The 23,139-nt window shown below is 44.5% G+C and overlaps 1 protein-coding gene and 1 pseudogene across 3 annotated transcripts in view; one reads left to right on the top strand and one right to left on the bottom strand.

Moving 5' to 3' along the window:
• The window catches only part of B3GLCT (beta 3-glucosyltransferase), a 133,263-nt gene that overhangs the window by 15,016 nt on the left and 95,108 nt on the right, over positions 1-23,139 (top strand). For all 3 annotated transcript variants that reach the window (XM_037037140.1, XM_037037141.1, XM_037037138.1), the window contains exons 2-4: positions 3,370-3,419; positions 11,163-11,202; positions 17,511-17,620. In XM_037037140.1, coding sequence (XP_036893035.1) covers positions 3,370-3,419; positions 11,163-11,202; positions 17,511-17,620 — 200 coding nt within the window. The remainder of the gene's footprint in view (positions 1-3,369; positions 3,420-11,162; positions 11,203-17,510; positions 17,621-23,139) is intronic.
• LOC118980617 (uncharacterized) lies at positions 6,343-6,462 on the bottom strand (annotated as a pseudogene).

Raw genomic sequence — 23,139 nt, 5'->3', positions numbered from 1 at the left:
AGACGGGGAGGGCAAGAATAGTGTAGGAAATGGAGAAGCCAAAGAACTTATGTGATGATCCGTGGACATGAACTAAGCAGCTGGGGGCAGGGGTGCTGGAGGGATGGGGATGCAGGGTGGAAGGGGGATAAAGGGACAAAAAACATGGGACAACTGTAATAGCATGATCAATAAAATATAGAATAATTAAAAAACTATGAATAATAAAATGGCAAAAATACATATCTGTGAACAGTTGAATCTAGAAAACAAACTAAGCAAATAAGAAGAACAGAGGCAGAATCATGGATACTGAGAGTGTTTTGGTGGTTGTCAGGTGGCAGAGGGGTGTGGGGGAATGGGTGAAGGGGTGAGGGGGTTAACAGGTACAAATAGGTTGTTAGAGAATAGCCACGAGGATGTAGCCAAAGAACTTGCATGCAGGACCCATGGACGTGAACAGTGGTGGTGGAGGGACTGTCTGAGGGAGGGTGCTGGGTGGCAGGGCTCAGGGGGCAAATCAGGACAACTATAATAGTGTAATCAATAAAATATAATTAAAAATAAATATTATATGATATATTTCTGTCAGGGGAAAAGGGATGTTTAATCTCACAACAGAATGATAGGGAGAAAGGACAAGTTTTTAGCAGGCCTGTGTATTTTTGCAGAGAATGAAAATGTTTGCCCTCTCCTCAACCTTGTCTGAACAAAGGCAGGTAAATGGGGTCTTGAGTATGACAGGTAGGATTTGTGGAATTCCCCTGATTTATTGGGAAATTCTAAGGACCAGGGGCTCTGTGTTGCCATAGCCATCTGATCTTGCAGAACAGTGATGTAAGACTAAGTGCTGGTTGTTCAATGTCGAGTCACTGAACATGTTCAACTGAGGTTATTTTTCTTAATAGAAAAATAGGCTTTAACTCAGAGAGCTTTGACTGTCTGTGTTTGGCAATGGGAGTTGATGGGGTTGGCGGATGTGTATTTTGCCATCACCATTAGATTGAACACAGTTTTTATATCCTACAAGTTGTCAGAATATCCTATTCTCTGAAATTCTGTGGTGCCTGGCTAGGTTAACATGTTGTGACCTCCCTGTATGTTTATAAATAATTCTGTATTTGATATTTTCTTGACGGTTGTAAATGTGGTACTAGGTTGGCAGTAAATAACCCCACATTAACTCCTCCCTCCAAAATTAAGTACCTGAAGCAAACACCCTTTAAATGGTTAAAGGGTGTTTGGTATTAAATCTCTCCTTTCTTCCTACAACTTGATAAGTGCTTTGGGCTTTGTGTGTGTGTATGTCTGTGTCAATGTGAGAAAGTAGGTCAGCGCCTGGTGAAAATAGATTAAGGTGGGGGCATTACGCTGTATCATTCTCCTGGGTTGGTGCTGTCTAGTGTAAGGAGTAGACAGTTCTTGGGTGATGTGACCCCAGGGCAGTCGTGGAGGCTTGTATTCACTCACTTGCGCATTCTTTCATTCATTCATTCATATTTATCCCTCAATAAATATTTGTTGATCTTCTTTGTGTGTGATGGCTATATTCTAGGCTCATAGGCAAACAGTAAATAAAACTGTATTTCTCCCTTCTTGGAGCTTGTGATGAACAAATGTATAATATAAGCAATAAACATAAATATATATTGTATCAGTGGTAGTACATGCTCTGTGGAAAAACAGGGGGTAGGAAGAGGAGGGGATGGAGTTGGGGACTTGCCATTCATAAGCTGTGGTCTCAGGGAGGACTCCTGTAATGTTTGCTGTTATCTAAATTCCACATGTAGAGAGGTTCATTTGCTTACATTTCAATTTCATTCTTCCTTTTGAACTGTCGTCTGGAAATGGAAATGATTAAAACACCTTAGTGATTGGCTTCTTAGTGTGACTGTGTTTTAGATGATTTCCCTTGAGCAGATGTTAGTGGAGAGAGGGAAGCTGTGTGGGAAGGGGGCTGCGGAGCGCCCACGTGGGTAAGGTTCTCTCCCACTGTGCCCTCTGGAGCCCAGCGTCCACAGGCCTTGTGCTGAGTTACTGCCCCGTGGACTTGCCTGGCCCACCTTGAAGTACATTCTTTCTGGATGGCATTGATCATCCTGGCTGGGGATCCTAATTGGAAAAAGCAAACTGTGAAATACTTTTGAGAAATGTGCTGTAAAATTAACATTATTTTTTGCCCTTTCCGACTGTTTGGTATATTATGTTGCTTTATATTTTCGAAGTGTTACTGTCTTCTTCTTCATTTTGATTTGGAGCCTAGATGTGTCTCTAGGGATGTCTTTATTTATAAGCCCTGACTCAAAACACGAAATTGTCTAAATGGGGAATGATCTTAATCCTTCCCACTCTCTGGGCCGCAGGGCTTCAGTAAGGCCCTGCCAGTTTCTCATGCATGACCCCAGCATGTAAAGCTGGCACCAGATTCAGTTCTTGCTGCCAGGCTCGGGCAGTGATTACCAGATGGGGATTTGTGCTTCTTCCCCCCTGATGCTGAGGAATTCCCCTTTGCTGAAGAAGTGACAACAACAACAAATGGCTACAGTATCCTATTAAATGAAAGTGGCAAGTGAGGGAGAGAAAGCGATGAGGATATTTCAGTAATTAATAGCTGCTCCCCAACAATAGACTGCTCTCCTTCCTAAACGTCTCTTGGAGCTTTGATTCAACCTCCTGGCTCTCAGCCACCGGCAGACATCACTGCATCCTGCTTGTACGTGCACTTGCAGGACTGTGCCCTTCACCAATCAAAAGTAGTAAATATTCCTTCCTTAGAGGCTGTGCACCAATCCTAGAAATGTCCCCCTTTACCTTTTCCCACCCTCTATCTGTAGCCAATATAAATTCTTTCAGAACAACTTAGATCTTCCTCCCCAAAACGTGATGTATAAAAACTCCCCTCAGCTCCAAGGTAGCAGATATGTTGCCTTCTCCATCTGGTCCTGCTGCTGGTGCATACCCCAGGGTCTGGTCCCTTTCTAGCTAGCATGAGGTTCAATGAAACCTTTTTTCATAACAGTGTTTGGCCATGAAAATGTTTTTGTTTACCATGTGGTACCAAAACTGAGGTTTCTAAGGAGCAGTATTCTGTGTGCATCTATTTTGAGGTTTATGTCTACAGACCTCAGTGCTATTCATGGGTTCCGTGTCCTCTGATGGAGGGTTCCTGGAGTCTGGTAGGCTAAGCATGCTGGCTTTGCACCGAGAGATAATTTTACGTCCAGAGAAAAAGGTGCCTAGTACTTTTAGTTTGTGGCAATGCAGCTGCTTTTAAAAATGAGCAAAATAAGTCTTGTTAAAGTATTATTTCTCTCATTTCAAGCAAAACTGTTCAATGTGAGAGTAAATCTTAATGGCTAATTTTAATATAAAAATGTTTCCTTTTTCCAGCTTTCGCATTGGCTTCTAAGGATATAAAGAAAGTGGTCACACCATCTAAGGTACTGATTCTAATCATCAAATCTGTTCTTCTCATCTGAGATTTGTTTGTGATTTCTTTAATGGGAACTTTCATGGTTTCCTCTTTCAAGGTTATTACGTTTATTTATTTATTTTAACGAATTTATGAATGTTGGTCCACATAGATTTTGAATCCCTAGCAGCAACCAAAGATAGCCTGGCTTTTAAAAACATCTTTCAGTGTAGTTGAAGCATATCCACTAGGTTTCAGATTTCATCCTAAGGAAAAAAATGTTCTGTTGAGGGGGTAGACCTTTTAGAAGTCTTACTTGGATACAAGCAAGTTTCCCCCAGTTGTTCCACATCTGAACCTTGAGTTTAACTTTCCCAGTTTGTGAAAAGATTATACGGGACCACGAGAGCCTGAGTGTCTCTCCCCTTGAAGGTGACACCATGAGAGGGCATCCTGGGGACTGGCCCAGAGACCCGGACTCAGTCAGAACCAGAAACCGGACCTGGGGTCCTGATGGGGAGGGGGCAGCACTTGCCCAAATCTCTGAGCTGCTAATTTGTCATCATTTCATTGTTGCCTTCATTCCAGAACCTCGTCAGAATTTTACCATGTGGGCTTTGTGCAAGTTGAGTTTAGCATGTGAGAAGGGGAAATGATATTTTAAACTACGAGTTGTTTTTGTCATGTTAATTAAGGCTCCATTGACTCTGCTTTTTTTACCCCACAATTAGTATAAAAGCATTTTTAAATAGAATGTCTCTTTTATCTGTTCTAACTATACTATGGGATTCTTACACAAGGAAGTAATAACAGTAATTCCTTAAGGTTTTAAGATCCTTTATGGTTAATTAAGCATTTTCAGACATCTAATCTTCTCAATGATCCTGGTACTGCTCAGCAGAGCAGCTATTCTTGTAAAAAGCTGAGAAAATTTATCCTAGGAGAAGTTAAGTCACTTGACCGAGGTCACATGTCTATTAAAAGGTGAAGTCAGAATCCAAATTTTCTGGATTTTTGTGTTTTCCATACTGTAATTTTCTATTACACAGCTGTGTGCACTTTAAAATGTGTGTGTTTGTGCATTTGGCAGTAATGAGGCTCATTTGTAATAAATTTAAAGTGCTACCCAAGGTTTGTTAATAGGGAACTAAAATTTACATAATAAATTTAGAAATTATAGCACATACTTTCAAATACAGGTTTTTACCTAATCATTTCAAATGAAGAAACGTATGTCTCCTTTGCCTTAAGATACACACACACACACACACACACACACGTGTGTGTGTGTGTGTATATGTATAAAGAGAGCGAGAGAAGGGGAGTCCTGTATCTTAGTGTTATTTTTCATGCAAAGGTATTAAAGCCCTTGAAGAGTATCATTAATCCCATCAGTGCTTAGGCCACAGAGCCGGAAAAGCCGTTCATCCCGTGAGAAGAGGCAGTGGTGAAACATCTCCTGCAGACCAAACCTGAGACTGGGAGACAGGAAAGAATCAGTTTGTCCGAAGTTGCCTAAAGCTGTAGATGGCTCAGCAGCAGGAGTTATAGCTCTTAAAAATGACCCTGTTCGTCTGGGGTTCTCGTTAGTTTACCTGCCCTGTCATTGCTGCTCAGAGCAGCTGCCTCTGCTCCCCTCACCTCACTGCTCGGCTGGGCACACGCCCCAGGACACAGCCCGGCCCACGCAGGACTAGGGTCCTTCTCCAAACATGGTTCAGGTTCACTGGCTGGTGGCTTCTCATCAAAATCCTGAGTGCTGCCAGTGCCCTGTGGTCCTGCCTGGGGCCTGGCCTCTTGTCCCAGGCTTCTCTTCTGGGCCCCTGTCCCTGTGCTGTCCTAGATTCTGACCTGTCCACTTTTGGGGAACCTGCCTTCCTGTGCTCCCTCCTCAGCCATGGCTGTGTACCAGGCAGCCTGCATTTGGGCCTGGCCCTGTGTCCTATGGTGGCTTGTGATACTATGTTCTGTCTGACAAGGATGTAGAGCTGGGCACTGGAGCCGCACTGCTGGGGGTCATATGCCTTCTCCATCACTGACCTGCTGTGGGACTGACTGGACCTCTCTGTGTCTCAGAACCCTCAAGAAGGTGGGATAACAGGGCCTATCTCAGAAAACCATTTTAAAGATTGTGTGTGTGTGTGTGTGTGTGTGTGTGCGTGTGCGCCACGTAGCACGGTGCCAGGCCCTATTTAAATGTTTACCTGGTATGACAGCAAGACGTGTCCAATGCAGACTTTCAGGAGGAACCTAAATAAATCAAAAAGAGAACTGTAGGCTGTACTGCTTTTATCAATTAAATTTCTTTTATGGTGGCAGTTGATGTTACCTGAAGGAGGCAATAATGGTAGAGAGAGTGGCAGAACAGCTATTGAGCTTTTGCTTTGGGAACACACTCTTCTCAGCATTCCATGATCTAATAAACCCTGTGCAGCGGGCCTTTAGTTATGGTTCCCATTGTCCAGATGAGAAACCAAGGCCTGAGCCAATGAGTGGTGGAGGCAGGAAACACACAGGCCCACCTTGCAGTGGGGTCTCTGATGACTGCATTCTGCTGACCTGATTTCACTTGGAATCCCCGGGGTGCAGGTAGCTGGTGGTGAATGGCTAGACGATGCCTTTTCATCCCTCTTCCTACTTAAAAGATTTCATATTATGTTCTTATGAGGATGTTGTACTTTCCTTTTATGAAGAATGTGTGAACTAAACCTCACCTAGGTAGATTGCAAGTGTTCAAATCTGTGGTGCCTTAAAAAATCCAGCTGGACAAGGGTGACTTGGATTAGTCTTTTCTTGGTCGGGGCAGGCGCTGTCTGTGGGTTAGAGGTGTTAGGGATAGATCTCTCTCTGTGTAGCACTTCAGTTCACTCAGGGAACTTTGGCAGTGAGCACATTTTGAGTGATGTAGATAGTGGAAGAAATATACAGCAGCAGAGATAATAAAATGAACCATGTGTTTTGTTTTGGGGGGGGAAGAATTAAACCTTTCCATGAAGGAAGCTGGAGACAGAATTTTAAACTGATAAGAACAGATACTACACTTGATCTTAGCCAAAAGGCTGAGAAACAATGGAGACAGAATTTTAAATGTTCTGTCAATTTGTTTATTTAGTCTAATTTTATTTCTCAAAGGAGAACATATTTGAGACTGTTTTTTTCCATTTCAGTCCACCTAATCCAACTGTTTCTTGGGTATTTTATTTTTACTGTTTACGAATTGAGCCACTGGCAATGCTAATCATTTCCTAGCTGTTGTGTCAGCTCGTCGTTGCTGCGGTGCCTGAAGACAGAGGGAAGGAGCTGTAATTCTGGTTGCTCTCCTTTGCTTTCACAATGACCTCGGGTGGTGAGTCCAGTGGGGTGCTGGCTTGTTCAGGGTACTAAGTAAGTCTGCAAACACTGAGTTCGGGATATTGTTTATCTTTCAACCTGCTGATGAAGGTGACTGTTGTTGTAGGTATTATTTCTAGCTTACTCTTAAAATCTGTCCATATCTAATGATGCACATTTTCTGAAGAATATCTCTGGAGGAAGGCTGGACATGCGTTGTTCATGGGGGGAAAGTATAATAAAGGAACGTCAGAAAGGATCTGAAAGACCTGGACGCCAGTCCTGGCTCTGTGGCTGTAATGACTGTTGAACTATGGCCGGACCCTTTATCTTTTCTGAGCCTCTGTTACCTCATCAGTAAAGGGGACTGTCAGATTGGGTCATTTTTAATGCCAGTTTTTAAAAATTGTGGTCAAATACACATGACATAAAACTTACCACCTCAACCATTTTTGAGTGTATGGTTCGTACTGTTTCGTACGTGGGTGCGGTTGTGCAAGCAGACTCTAGAACTCTTCATCTCGCAGAACTGGACCTCTGCGCCAGGTAAACAATAACCGCTCATTCCTCTCCTCCAGCCTCCAGTCTGTACTGACTTGACTATTCTGAAATCCTACAGTGTTTGTCTCTTTGTGACTGGCTTATTGATACGATAACCTAACAATAAAAAGCAAAGTGAGAGGTAACAAGCTTGACGTCCAAAGGAATAAGCTGTTGGGGAAGCAGTGATTTAGGCATAAACCCAAATGGTATTCTGATTAGGAGACAGAGACGAAGGGTGTTGATGAGGAGGGAGTGGGGACAATTACATCCACAGAAGGCAGGCATTTCTCTTGGTGCAGAGAAGCTAACACAGTGATGTTAATCTTAAACAATGGTTTTAAGTTTTAGTCCTGTAGCTGTCAGTCTCATAGTCAGATCTGATTTCTTGTTATCTCTGCAAACATTTTTGGGGGAATGTAATGTTGCTTTAAGACTAGTCCAAAGGTTATTTTGCCCTGTTTTGACATTCTGGGGTTTGAGCACAAGGCAGTTCCTCTGAGATGGCAGCTTTGGCTCCGTTTAAAGTGGCACCATTTACATGATTTTTTTTGTACTATTTAACATAATAATGCTGTCAACTTAAGAACATCCACACCTGTAAGAATTTTTATGAGCCAAACTGATGACAGTTGCCAGGAAGCAAAATCTCAATGGACTGAGAAGATTCTCTGGAAAATGGCAGTTTCACCACTTGTTTTATATGTCGGAATCAAAGGGCAAGACGCCAGGGCTTACATTAAACCCATTGGTGATGTTAGGGAGGCATTAGGGAGGCAGGAGAAAGCAAAGCAGGGAAATCTTTGGGATGGGATAAAAAGCGAAATGATAGATGCATACTTCTTTTACACCTGGTAGGGAAAGGACAGTAAAGAGCAACAACAACGACAATGAGGGGATCCCTGATCTTGTGCTCTGGTGGGAGGCTGTGCTCCAAGGGGCCTGGAAAAGGGAATCACTTCAACACTCCAAAGGCATGTTACTGTAGATGCAAAGATACAATAGACAGGGCCAGTTGAAGTAAAGACTGACCTTTGTCAAGGAAGATACCAGCCTAGGGTGTGACTACCTGTCACGACCCACTTTTAGTTAGGAATTTTGATGCCTAAACCACCCTGTGTAGTCACTTTCAGTCTCCGAGTGTGTAAGGCCGCCCTGCAGGCCTCCCCTGGGCTCGTCAGTTTTAATGTGTGGCTCCTTCTTCACCCACAGTGTCCTCCAGGTTCATCCATATTATAGCATGTGTCAGATTTTTTTTTTAAGTATAAAGTGTTCTCTTATATGTATATACCACATTTTCTTTATCCATTCCAGTGCTATTTTTAGATCTAAAATTTCTAACTTTCCACGAGCCTTATCTGGCAGCCAAAGCTGTGGCCTCCCAAGGAGAAGGCACCTTGGCCAAGGGGCGGCAGGTTAATGCTGGAAGCGAAGAGGCCGATCTGGATCCAAGGCCGGTGCTCCTTCTCCCAGGGTGAGCTGTTCCCCAGGCCACAACTGGCATTTAGAGTCAGGAAGGCACACCGAGTCCACACATGCCAACACATGACGATACCTGGCTTTGGTTCATACATTTCCAGAAGTGGGTTCGGCATTCTAGCGTTTCTCTCTCTCTCTCGGCTCTTCTAAAAAGTGTGCCTTTTATCATGGGTGAGTAGAATGTCACTTGATCCCGAGGTATAATATAAATATGTAATTGTAGGATTCTTCTCACCTTGAAACTGGAAGTGCCAGCATTTGCGCTGCCGGTCACTACCAGAACCAATCAGTAGAGACAAGGATTAAATCTCTACAGCACTTTATGCAGATGCCAGTGATGTGAGAAGTCAGTGGGCTGTGTGCCTCAAAAACTGCCTTAGCATCTCATCTCAAGCTGACCTTTTTAGATGGACAAGGAATGGGTAGGTAAGGGGTTTGGAAAAAGGTTAATCAGATAGGAGTTGCAGCCCCACAGTGATTTTTTGAAGGACTTCTTTACCTGCTGGTCAGCAAGTCTTTATCTGTGTCTGGCAGTTCTATCCCTGGGATGGATGGCTCAGATACCATCTCTGTGGCTTGCCGACCCCCTGGGGCACAAAGGTCAAATTGCTCTGACCTCCTGGGCACATAGGTCGTGAATTCCATTTCCTGGAATAACAGCTTCCTATTTATATTAATCACTTAAGCCTATCAACTACAGCTAAAACTAAGATCTTTAACTCTTGAGTTATCCTATTAGTCTCAATGTTATTTCTGTTCTTGACATAAAGATAGTTTCATAAAAGACTACTAAAGATAGCTATTCTCCTGTGTTTTGCCCTCCTCCCTGTCTAGTGCCATGGTCCCTTTGGCATTCCAAGAGAATTCATCTCAGTGTAGCTTACCTTTTAAGCTGCTCCCAGTTCTGTAGGTAGTTTCTTGTTGCTGTCAGTGAAGAAAATGGAATGATATTTGCCACTGTCTGATTGTCATAATTGTAGCATATGGTGGTTGAAAGCAGAAAAGGACAGTTAGAGAGAAAATTCCTCCTTTGTCTGCGGGAGAAGACAATAGAAATGGCAGATTTAGCTGCTGACACTTGGCACTTTGTCAGAGAATTTTCAGAGCTCCTTCCCAATCTTCCCAGAATCAAAGTCAGGTGTTTCTGTGCCCACACCCAGATTTCTGTCAGGAGCTCTGCAACTGTCAGATACCCTTTCTGTGCCCGTGAATTCTCACGAACCACAGGCCAACAATGTGCAGGGCCCCCGGGTAGCTCCTCAGGTCAGAGAGAGCACCATATCGTTCTTGACAGCACATCGAATGGTGATGACTATAATGATTAATAGGGTTCATCTTCATGGGCAACACACTGCTAGCACTGATACTATCGGTGATGTTTGTAATGCTCAGAGTGTTTTTTACAAGTGTAAAAAAAATCCCAAAACAAATGGAGCCACTTTGAAATGGAGCCAGAGCTGCCATCCCAGAGGAACTGCCTTGTATGTCCATCGGTCCATATGCCTCAAACCTTGGAATGTTGAAACAGGGCAGAATTACGTTTGGGTTGGGCCTAAGGTAGTATTGTATTCCAAACAACTGTTTGCAGAGATAACAAGAAAGCAGTATGATGACTACTGAACTGAAAATACAAAACCTTGTTTAGAACTAACATCGCTGTGTTGGATTATATGCACCAACAGCGATGCCTTCCTTCTGTTGATATAATAGTTCCCCTTCCCTTTTTCATAAATACCCACTGTCTTTGTCTTGTAATCATAACAGTATTTGGGTTTCTGCCTGGATTAGTCAGTGCTTCCTAAATAGCTATCCTTATTGATCTAAAAAAATGATGTTGTCTCTCACTTTGAAAATGTTTTTATTTTTAGGTTATCATAAGGTTTTAAAATTAACCCCCCAGAACCCTGAATCAGTTAAGTTTTAGCTCCATGTTGAACAGGAGGAAAGAGCCTCAGCTCAACAAAGTGATTGCCCAAGATCACATGTAAGACCCTGGCTGGGTCTCAGTTGGTAAGAGTGTTGTCCTAATACACCAAGGTTGTGGGTTCAGTCCCCAGTCAGGGTAGATCCAAGAATCAACCAATGAATGTATAAATGAGTGGAATGGCAAATCATTGTTTTTCTGAATCAGTCTCGCTCTCTCTGTCTCTGTCTCTGTCTCTCCCTCTGTCCCTCAAAATCAATTTGAAAAAAATCACATGTGAAAGAAACAGCCCCACAGGAGGCCACTGCCATGATACAGAAGGGCATCATTGATGCTTTTCCCTCTTAATATTGGTCTGTGTTTGTAAGGAAACATTTCCAAGGTCTTGTCTTCATTTCCTTTCCCCCCAAATATTAATGGGTATCATATGAATTTGTTCAGTGCATTGCTTTGTTATGTGATGAGATTTATCTTTTGCTCTCTTTTTCTTAAATACAGAATTTGGAGAAAAATGGTATGTCAAGGAAAAATGACATAGGTATGTAATTTTTTTTAAACTTAAGAATATTTTCATAAGTTATGCATTTATTTATTTGCATTTAGTGAAATGCATTTGGTGAAATGCATTTGTCTTTCTGATTTTATTTATAGTGTAAATATTGCTGAGTTTTCAGTAAGGGCAGATTGCCGTGCCATACATTGCTGATGACAGAAATGAATGAGACATCGTCTCTGTGACTAGGGGCCCACACGTAATGTAATGGGAGAAAAGGATATGCTGTGGCCTTTACACGATCGTGCCTTCTCTGCCAGGAGCCAGATCCCCCACTGTGGGCCCACAGACACAACTTGCCCTTCAGGTCAGCTCATGGGCACATCTCCTGTCAGACCTCTCCTGATTCCTGGTGTGGAAGGGATAGCTTGCTCCTTTGCAGACACACCACACTTCCGTCACAGCCCACATGCACACATCTTTCTCCCTGAGCATATTGTGTCTTCAGGGATGTGGCCATGACTGAGGATTTTTTTGGCATGTTCTGTGGAAATCATGCCCCAGGGTGTTAACTGGAGGGTAAGGCCACACCTCTGTGTGTAGGGGGGATCTTTCCCCCAAAGGTGTGAACTTTGTCACTGGTAGGCCTTGGAGACCTGGAAGGTGGGCTGGGACAGGACAGAAAAGGTGTGTCTTCCTTTCTAGACCTTCCCTTCCTGGGCCTGGATTCTAAGAAGTTGGTAGGACAGGTGAGAGCACCTGGGTGGCAGGCCGGGTGGCGTGGGGAGGATGGCCTGTGCTGCGTATGCACATCTGAGTCCCGGCACGCAGGGGAACACAGGGCCATGATCCGGGCTCTGCCAGCTCCGAGAGCAGCGGTACTTAAGGAGCGACATTGCTTGGTTGGGAGCGAATGGGTCTCCTCTTAGTAAATGGCTATTAAATGATCTGATGACCATCATTGGGAAATGACTTTAAAAGGACCAAGGGGAAGTTACCTGGACCAGAAATCTACATTCTTGCAAATCCCAATGGCCAATGTGGTGATATTTAACTAGGTATTTGGTCATTGCAAAGTACCCTGGAGATTTATTGGCTGGAGTCTTAGTGAGTCTGCAGGACCAGGGGCTCCCAAGGCAGTGGAGCCAGGGCACTCAGATCATGGTCTGAACTATACTCAGGACTGGGTGGCAGCCTCCAACACGGGCAGTCTCTTTTTTTCTTCTGGCTTACCGCCTAATCCGCAGATTCGCCAGTGACATTATTCTCACCAAGTGACACATTAAGTGCAGAGTAGCTCTTCATGGGTGAGTATGTGTGCATACTTATCCCTCAGCCTTAAGTCATGAGCCTGCTTGTTACTCAGCTTCTATCTGAAGAACCCACATTGATTTCTCAGCAGAAAAACACCAGCCTTGTGAAATTTGTGTGTCCAGTTAATTTCTGACCAGCAAGGATCAGTGCTTAGAAGAGTGTTTGGCACATGACAGGTGTTTAGCACCTGCAGAAATAGAGGACCCTTGATTTCTTTTACCTTCACAGAAGAATTATTTCTCCTGCAGGGACCTGTTCTAACCACCTCTGCTTCTGTTGCCTGTACTCAGTACTCTCTGCAGCTCTCCACTGGCTTTAGTTCTTTATTTTCCTGTCACACTTATCATTATTTTCAGGCACTTAGTGTACCACCCATTTGTCACTGGTTCCTGGAGGAGAAACAATGGCAATCTGTTTTGAGTGGTGACAGTGTTTGCTGAAAGCAAACTGCACTGAGTTTAGAGACGTGCAGCCAAAGTGAGAGGAAGTGGTGGAGTTGCCTTGTTAGCTCCCGTGACTGGTCAGTGGGAGCCTGGGAGTCACTGGGTCCGGAGGTGTCAGCAGAGAGACACTGCTGTGCACTCCAGACACCACCAGGGTGTGGCTCAGCGAGGGAGGCTTTAGAACACGTGTCAGAAAATATTTCTTGGTGCTGATGTAAAGAGCAGTAGGAATTTAAGCACATAGCTGTTTTTGCCACTGAACTGTACTGACCTGGTTCTCTTCTGGAAGGGGCTAGGGTGGAATGGTACAGAGACAATTTTCTATCATTATTACCAGGTTTTAAGAACTGGGAGCACTCTTCCTTTCTCGCCTTGCTGCCTGTAACTCCCTGGTAGGCATCCTATTCCTTAGCCCCACACGCTAGGTGTCAGGACCCTAAGTTCACAGAGGAAGAAATGAGGGCACTGTGTGTGTCCTAAGGACACCAGAAAAGAGAGGGGAGGACAGTGGGAGCAGCGAAGGTTTGGGTCCCACTGTCTGGGCTCCCAGGTGGCTCCTGAGCTTGTCTCCAGTTTGAAAGCTATTAATTTGGAGTCCCAACCTTTGAGTGAGGCCTCTAAATCCTTCACGACTGATCTGGCTGAGCCATCCTCCCACTTCAACTTCATCACTGACTGTTCCCTGCGTCTTGTGCTCAGAAACCCCAGACACTCCCTCATCACCCGCTCAGGGACGCTGCAGAGACAAGGCTGCTGTGGCCTCAGTGATAATCTCACTCGCCTCTGCTGCTGCTGCTGCTGCTGCTGCTGCTGCCGCCCTGCCACCCCCTGAGCCCGAGCCTGCAGAAATGGCTGCTGCTTAAAGGGAACTCAGGACACAGCTCCTCCCAGAAGCTCTCCTTGCACTGGCTCCCCCTCCTCTGTGTCCTCCCAGTTCCCCATGCAGCTCTGGCCTTGCACTTACACCTTTGTGATAGGGTGGCCTACATTCTTTTTAAGAATATTTTTATTTTTAAAATTTAAGTATAGATAGCACACAATATTATATTAGTTATATTACTTTCAGGTATACAATATAGTGATTCAACATTTATATACCTTACAGTGGGAATCCCACACTAATTCTGGCCATTATCTGTTCCACTGCAAACTATCACAATATTTTTGACTGTATTCCCTTCACCTTTTTTACCCATTCCTCACCCCTGCCTGCTGCTGCCAATCAGCCCTTTGGTCTCTGTTTCTACAAGTCTGTTTTTGTTTTGTTCTTTAGTTTATTTTATCTTCCAACTAAATCCTGTTGTAGCCTGGCCGGTGAGGTGGTACATTAGAAGACTACAACTGTAGCTCTTTCTGGATCCCCCCTTGTATCTGCACTCTCCTTCAAACAGGCCTCTTCCTCGGGTGTCAGAGTCACCTTCACGGCATCTGGGATCTGTCCCAAGGCACGAGGAACGCTAAGGAAGACATCTTCTTTTATTCCATAGAGACCCTTGATCATGGTGGAAATTGGATGCATGATTCCACATAAAAGCAAAAGCATATGGTATTTGTCTTTCTCTGACCGAGTTATTTCATTTAGCATAATACCCCCGTGGTCCATCCATGTTGTAGCAGATGGTAAAATTTCCTTCTTTTTATGGCCAAGTAGTATTCCATTGTGTGTATGTGTGCATGTGTGTGCAACACATCTTTGTCCACTCATCTACGGATGGACACCTAGATTGCTTCCATAGCTTGGCTACTGTAGATAACGGCTGCAGTGAACGTAGGTGTGCGCACATCTCTTCAAGTTAGGGTTTGGCTTTCTCCAGGTAGAAGAAAGACATAGAATTGCTGGGTTTTACGGTAGTTCTGTTTTTAGGTTTGTTTTTTTTTAGGAAACTTCATACTGTTTTCTGTAGTGGCTGCACTAGCTTGCAGTCCTACCGACTGTGCACTTGGACTCAGGCGCTGACGTCTGTGGACTGTTGGGTCCCCTTTGTGTCCCAGATCCTGGCATGTGGTAGAGACTCAGCAGTGTTTGCCAAATGGATGCACACAGCACGCATGGTTGAAGCCCATGGAACAGAAGGGCATAATTCGTAGTAGCAGAAGAAATACATACAACTAACAGCACGTGCCCCAGATAGGTGAAAAGGGGAAAGTTTGGCTTTTTTCTTCTTCCAAAGTCCCTGCTCTGCATTGGATGATCTGCAGACAGTGGGAGTTCCGCTGATCTGGCAGAAGTGGTGGGATCTGGTTACCGTGGTGGGAGCAGGATTTCGACACAGGGATCTGCTCTCCTAACAATTTCATTATGAATTATTTTAAACATACAAAAAGCCACGAGCGTAATGTAATGATATCCTACATGTTCATTACAAATTACTACACAGCTGAAGCCATTGAACCATCATCCAGATTTGCTGCTTATCATTCTCAAATAATCTTACACTCCCATCAGATATATGCACAATATCTGCATATGTACACAGCATATATGTACTTTATGTATATATGTGTATGCTTTTGCAAACCACTGGTGTACATAACTGTTGCTTTGCAGCTCACTGTTTCAGCATTCCCTCTATGCAGTGCATCTCCAGCATCCCTGGGGGTTGGTATGTGTGGGACCAGTGATTTTCATCGTTGAGTAGTATTTTGATTTGCTCACCTTGTTGGCGAGCATTTGAATCACCTCCAGTTTTCCTTCTGCACACGCTCCTGGGAGTGCACTTGTTATCTACCCCCTCACCCACGCAGGAGCATTTCTCAGTGACGCTTAACAGCAGTAGAATTTCTGGGTCATTGGGAATATGCATTCTTGACTTTATTAAATGTTGTAAAATTATTCTCTCAACCTTTACTTCATTCTTCACAAAAGTAAATCCACACAACTCTTCTTTTCACATGTTGGTTTGTGTTAATGTTTCAGATGTAGTAGACGGAGGTTATTACCTTTTAGTTGAAATAGAAGACACCATGTTAGTCCTTCTGGGTGTCCGATTTAGATCCAGATGCCAAGTTAAAGTAGAGATAAATATGTAGAATCTGCACATGTATATACACTCTAATGGAAAGCAAGAGGTCATATTCAGTAGGTTGTTCAGCATTTCCTTTCATGGCACATATTTTTATTGCGTTTTACCCCAAATGTTTGGGATTATTTTCAGGATCTGGATGGCTCACTGTGGAGCTATTCGTTGTATGAATGTTTGAGTGAGTGAAAAAGTGAATGGCATTAGGGAACAGAACATGAGAACAATAAAATGTAGTGGAATAAAAATGAGATTGGTGCCCCTGAGTCCCGGTGTTACAGGGAAGGGCTCTTGCTGTGGGTAGTCCCCGCAACCCATTTGCTGTAATCCTGGCTGGAGGCTACAGTTTTTTGACATCTCCCTTCCACCTCGCCCCATCTGGTGGCAGGGTGCTGATATGACAGCATATTCTGTCACTGAATGGCCTAATGGGGAAGCTCCTGTGCTTCTCCACGTGGGGCCGGAGCAACCATCTCTGCTCTGGGCCACCTCTGATAGTCCTCTGGGTCAGGTGGGCATATTGGAGCAGGGGTTCGTCCCTGCTGGTCACTGTAGAAAAGCCAGCCACCTGGTGGTGAAGGGAATCTTAAGAGGCCCAGCAAGTTCTGCCCATGTGGCCGGTGTTGTCATAGATGAGCTTCTGTGGGTTTGTGGCTGTTTTCCTGGAGAGAACGCTCAGTTCTGGCTGGATGCCTGTGAGGTAGGGCCTGGATCCCTAAGCTATCTATTTGTGAACTCACGGGACATATGCGGTCACTGTTGAATGTCACCCTTGAAGAGCCTCCAGAACAGTCTTGAGTAGCGTGTTGGTTTGCTGGGGCTGCAGCAGTGAAGTGCCACAACTTGCGTGGCTCAAACAACAGAATTTTGTCTCAATGTTCTGGAGCCTGGAAGTATAAAATCAAGGTGTTGGCAGTGTTAGTGTCTTCCAAGGTCTCTTTCCTTGGCTGCTAGACAGCAGTCTTACTGTGTCTTCTCCTCATCTTCCCTCTTTGTGTCTGTGTCCACAGCTCCTCTTTCTGTAAGAGCACCAAGTATATTGGATCAGGGCTCACACTAGTGACCTCACTTTAACTTGATGACAAGACCCAGTTCCAAATAATGTCACATTCTGAGGTCCTGGGGGTTATGACTTCCATCTAAGTTTGGGGGACATAATTCAACCCATAGCAGGTAACAGCCCAATGTAGGATTATGTGTGAGTTGTTAAAAGGCTACTTGCAAACAAGGTTTTCTGTGTCTTAGGGGGTTAGTGTTCTAGACATTTTCATGCTTTACTGTGTCTATTGTCATTCTTTTTGACAGGCAGGAGCAAATCCATAGCTTGTTACTATAGACTTGGACTAGGACATTGAGTTTACTTACTTGCTAGTTTCTAGGAAAGAAGTTTTGTAGATCAATTTCAAAAGACAGATTTTATCATTAGAATTACATATACACTGATTTTTCCCCTAAGCGTTTATTTCCTGAAGGCTTATCTTGTAGCATGTTTTCTTTTTAAAACTTGTCTTCAAGTTTATTTTGGTTGTTGTCAAAAAAATTAACACCTGAAAAGTGTTTTCTTTTTTGGTTCTAGATTTAAAAGGAATTGTGTTTGTCATCCAGAGTCAAAGTAATTCTTTTCATGCAAAGAGAGCAGAAGAGTTAAGAAAAAGCATCTTAGAGCAAGCTGCAGATCTTACACAGGTATGTAGGAATGGCTCAGGGTGTCTGCCAAATGCTCTATTTATTGATATGTGTGTATTTTCCAAAGCTCTTAGTCTGCAGAGAATCAATTTTGTTCAGACGAGAATAACTCTTCTGGCTTGTTTGCTTATTTGGTATTGACTATTTATGATTTAAAATGTGCTAGTTAATTGCTAGTGCTCACAGCATCATAGTCTAAATTATTACATATATTTAGTTTTTAATTTAAGAGAATTATGTAATTGTGTAGGACTATGGTGGGTTTGTTTTGAAGTATGATACAAAGAAGAAATAAATTTTTAAAAGTAGGGCTTAAAATAGCAGAGATAATTAATGTTTAAAATTTTGCTAACAAGTTCTAAGGCAATTTTCGTGTTGAAATAACATTTTCATTAACCTCAGTGTGAAATTTCCTCTGAGGGTCTCTTAATCTGCATTTTAATTGGATATTATTAATTGAATTTTTGATTTAATTTATAATGCGTTTCTGAGAATGATCATGGAACGATTGGCACATACAGGTACATTCTGATACAGTTTAAAATAGGCATGAACTGAATTTAATGCTGGAGCTTTGGGGCAGCAAAACCTTCTTATGCTGTCATACCGCTGCTTTCTTCTTTGGCCAAGCAAAAACAACTCCTCCACGCCTGCTGTTCTACAGTGCTGTGGCCTTCGAGACACAGTGCCTGCCTGTAGGTAAATGCCATCCCATGGTCGTCTCCACAAGAACTCTGACAGGAGACGTATGTGCTTGATGGATTGCTGTCCTTCTGTTGGTGGGGGCTGGGAAATAGAGGGTTGGAAAATTATCCACCACAGTGACAGTGAAGGCGAAGGTAGCACTGAGACTAAGGTTTATTGTGCTTTATCTTGAAGTGATTTACATGCGAAAATTTACATAGCCTTCCCACATCCTTGCAAGGATGGGTTCTTGGGTCCCCGCCTGCAACATGGCACCTTCTAAGGGGAAGAAAGAAGTACCTGCTTTTTTTTTAATTAGAGCTAAGAGCAGCTTGGTAAGTTTGAAATTCTTTGTCTGGAAACCCAGCTTTGGAGATTTTCTTCTGTAAACCTGTTGAGACTTCATCAGCAAGGCAGACATACCGCCCCCTTGACTGGCTGCGCTCCTTCCCCTTGCTCTGTGGAGTGGACAGAGGAGGCTGCTGTGGGGAGCATGGCAGCCAGTAGCCCAGGTAATCCCTCCTCTGGACCCCAGCAAACTTGAAAGAATGTCGCCCTGTTGGGCTGTGACAGTTACCCGAAACTGAGCAGCCAGAGATGAGTTTGTGCTAGGAAGATATGATCTTATGATTAAGTGAATCGTGAGAGACAGTACTGAAAAGATGAGAAAATTCATTTCCCTGCTTTCACACAGACACTGTAACAATGACTTATAAGGAAGATGGAGATTTGTGTTCCATCCCCAACAGTGCAGCTGTGGGCAGCCAGCAACAGGCAGCTCTGGCCCAGGGCCCTCCGCCTCCTTACTTCACTGCCGGCTGGGCTGGTTCCCCACTGTTGGGTCTGCGTTCCAGTGTGTGGAGGGCAAGCAGCTCCCTGATGAGGATGTGACCTTCAAGTTACAATGAGCATTTGCCCTGACGTGTGATTGTCCAGGACATAATCATGTGGGCACACCTCAGCTGGAAAAGGTCACGTCTTGTTGGGCGGCCTTCGATCCAGCCAAACCTAAGGGGTTCTACTCACCAGAAGAAGGAAAGTAGGAGTGGAGCCTGAGACAAATTTACATCTCTGCTAAAGTCAGGATTTTGTTTACATGTCAGGGACTCATCTAGTCTGTGGAAGAATTTATCTGTGAGCCTCTCATTCACTCATTTAGTGTTGACAGAACTACTGGGCAAAATACTGGGCGTCCAAGGGTCAACAAGCTGTGGTGCTTGCTCTGGAACAACTCACAGTCGTGGAGAGGAAACAGGCCCACAAATGGGCACCTTTAACACAGAGAGGGAGTGCAGACATGGACAAGCATTGTGTGGTTCTGCTTGTCTGCAGGGTCTGAAACAGTCAAGTTCACAGAGTCAAAGACTTACGGATTTACCAGGGGCTGTTGGGGGAGGGGCAGTGAGGCGTTACCAACAGTTGTAAACTCTAGAGATATGAATTACAAAATTTTCCTTACAGCCAAGAATCCTCTGTTGAACACCTACATTTTATTAGGAGGATAGTGCTCATATTAAGTGAACTTCCACAATATAAGAAAAAATATTAAATGAAAAATTAGGTACTAGGTATGTTGGGAGGAGGTGGGGGTCAGGGAGGGCTTTTTAGGTGGACAGCCAGGGAAATAAAGGCAGCCAGGTGGGAAGCAGGAGCAGCATGTGTGTGTGGGCTGGACTGCCGTGCTGAGGTGGGTACAGAGTGGGAGGCCCAGACCGCAGGGAGCTGTGTGTCCCGTGAGGACCCAGACCATTCTCAGGGGTGTTACTGGTCCTCTGAGGGGGTTTCTTTGGTGTCCAAGACACTTAGCATCCCTGCCCCCGGCAGTGGGTATAGGAGCGACCCCTAGTCTCTGTACTGACAGTGTTCCCGGTGGAGAATTGCTGGTAGGGAGAGTGGTTAGCATGTTGACCTGCTCAGATGTTCATTTTAAAACCCTGACTCTGGTGGCAGCATTGAGAGTCAAGAGTGGGGCAGCCTAATTCTAAGGCCCTTGGATTCATCCAGGGCGATGTTGCCCAAAGTGGATGCAGACCCCACTTTGCTACAGGCAGTTTCGGAAGCACCTCTCATCCACAGGTGAGAGGTGCAGCTGGCCAAGGTGCTGGTGGCAGGGGTGACATTGGGCCAGAATTGGGGGAGATTGGGTCCATGTGAAGGGGGGTGGGGTGGGGCCACCATCTGAGGCTGACGAATTCGCAGGTTTGTGGGGTGCAGGTGGATGACTGAGTGTGGTCAACTCACCAACGTGGGTGGAGTACGCACATCAGCTCAGGTAAGGGCAGATGACACCAAGTGCTTTTTGGGAAGGTCATAGGGTGTGTTGGGTTTCAGAGAATAAGGGATTTCTTCCAAGGTCATCCTCTCTTGTGACCGCTGTACATCTGTACCCTCTTTAGTAAGCAGGAGCCTTGCTCTCTTTCTCAGGCATCTGCTGCTATCTCATGGGCACAGGTTGGCTTTAGCTCAAGTGGTTACTTCGTCATGGCAGACGCTAATTAGTTCCTGCCCTGGGGCTTGAACCCACCACCCTGAGATTAAGAGTCTCATGCTCTACCAACTGGCTTAGCACTAAGTCCGTCATAGTGTACTACAGCCCAGAACTCCTGGGCTCAAGCGATCCTCCTGCCTCAGCCTCCCGAGTGCCAGGCGCTGTGGCGCACGCCTGCAGTCCCAGCTACTCGGGAAGGTGAGGCAGGAGGATCACTTGAGCCCAGGAGTTCTGGGCTGTAGTGCACTGTGCAGATCGGGTGTCCGCAACAACTGAGGTTTCTGTAGTTGAAGTCTGAGATGGAGGTTCCAGTGGCTGAGAGCTGGGTAGTTAAGGTTCAGGAGAAAGGCATGAGCAGCAGATGGTGGGTTTGTTCATTCACAGGTAATGCCCGAACAGTGGGAGGTGCTGCTCCCCCCGGGGGACCCTGTGGAGACCCGCATCTAGGAGCTGGGCAGAGTGAGAGCAGCCCTCTCTGGACACAGAGAGAAGGTGCCTCATGGGCCTTCAGGAAACCTGAGCCAAGCGCACACCTGTCAGCACTGTTCTGTTCCCCAGAGAGGACTCTGAGAGGGCCTTAGCCTGTCCACATGCCTGGACTTCATGTGGACCCCTGCCACTGTCACTGTTGTTATTTTTAATTGCAGTAAAGAACATACAACATAAAATTTGCCATCATAGTCATTTTTGTTTTAAATGTTTTATTTATTTATTTTTAGAGAGTGGGGAAGGGAAGAAAGGGAGGGAGAGAAGCATCAATGTGTGGTTGCCTCTTGTGTGTCCCTCACTGGACACCTGGCCTACACCCCAGGCACGTGTCCTGACTGGGAATTGAACCAGCAACCTTTTGGTTTGCAGCTCACGCTTAGTCCACTGAGCTACACCAGCCAGGGTGCATCATATGTGTTTTTAAGTGTAGTTTTGCAGTAAAGCACCTTTATGTTGTGTAACCCATTTCCAGAGCTTTTTCACCTGACGAACTGAAACACTGTCCCTGCCCTTCAGCCCAGACCCCACCATTCTTTCTGTCTGTGTGGATCTGACTTTTCTAGGGACCTCTGATAAGTGGAACATATAGTGTTTGTCTTTTGCTGATTGACTTCTTTCAGCATAAAGGCCTCCAGGTTCATCCATGCTCAAGGTTGTAGTCTGTGGCTTCATAGTCTTATTGCTATTATTTTGAAGAACTCTCCATATTTTTCTGGTAACCTCAGTGCTCGTTTGGTGCCTGGCACGGGTGTTCTGCCTGTCCTTGGTCCTGTAGGCCATCTGTCCTGCCCTCAGAGTCAGAGGGAGGCCAAACCCCTCTGCCCCTCTCCACGTCCCACAGGACACCCAGAATAATGCCAAGCACAAAATCAGTAACCGAATTGTCACTGATGCATTTTCTCATCTTCTGAAGGGTAGAGAAGAGCTTCATTGATCAGAAATAGTTAACTTTTCTTGCACTTTATTCTGAGCTTATTTAGTTTGTGTGCATGTAGTTAATTTTTATTATCCTTGACATTTATGATTAGCACTTTGTGCAACGTGTTTTGTAGGTGACTCAGATGACCACTAGGTGGCAATGCTGATTTTACATTTAAAGACACATAATTAAGCAGTCTCATTAAAAAAACTCTTGTTCTCCAGCATTTGATTTCTGTGATAATAAATGGAATATGGAATAAAATAGTAAGGAAGCCTCCCTTTAATGATAAGATAGCACAGTTTTCTTTCTTTTTTTGTCAAAATAGATGCATTTTATTGATAAAAAAGTTAACTTCCTGATGAGCCTGTTATTCAGGTATATTTGAGCAGCCCTCACTTTTCATTTCATGGTGGAAGAAGCAGAATTCTGGTCACGGTCTTGAATAATTCTGGGTGGATTGTTGGCCAGAATCAACATGGGGAAGAATTCTCTGCCTTTGAATTCCTCAGCTTCCCAGCTTTGCTATCATGTTTTTGAGTCTGTGTCAGGACACTGCAGTAGTCTTTCTTCATCTGTGTGGGGATCTGCAGTCCAACCTGGGCTTTGAGAAGCAATAGCACTCCTAAGAAGCACTCCTAACAGCTAACTGGGCACCAATTTAAAACCAGACCCTAGCAACCATTGCTTCAGGAGGCATCTCGCACACTGTGTATTTGAGGGAAATGCCACAGACTGAGCCTCCAGACCCCTGCACAGTGTCCCTGCCATCTGAGTCCACCTTTGCGAAGTTCTTTTTTAAAATTTTTTATGTATTTAAAAAATTGTAAATATATTTTATTGATGATACTATTACAGTTTCCCATTTTACCCCCTTTATTCCCCTCCACCCTGTACCCTACCTCCCACCAGCATTCCCTCCTTTTAGTTCATGTCCAT

The sequence above is a fragment of the Sturnira hondurensis genome, unplaced genomic scaffold, assembly GCF_014824575.4.
Source record: "Sturnira hondurensis isolate 20B ecotype Veracruz unplaced genomic scaffold, ASM1482457v3 Scaffold0022910, whole genome shotgun sequence".
Taxonomy (NCBI): domain Eukaryota; kingdom Metazoa; phylum Chordata; class Mammalia; order Chiroptera; family Phyllostomidae; genus Sturnira; species Sturnira hondurensis.
The sequence above is the reverse complement of the archived record's forward strand: the minus strand, read 5'-3'. Positions and strand labels throughout refer to the sequence as shown.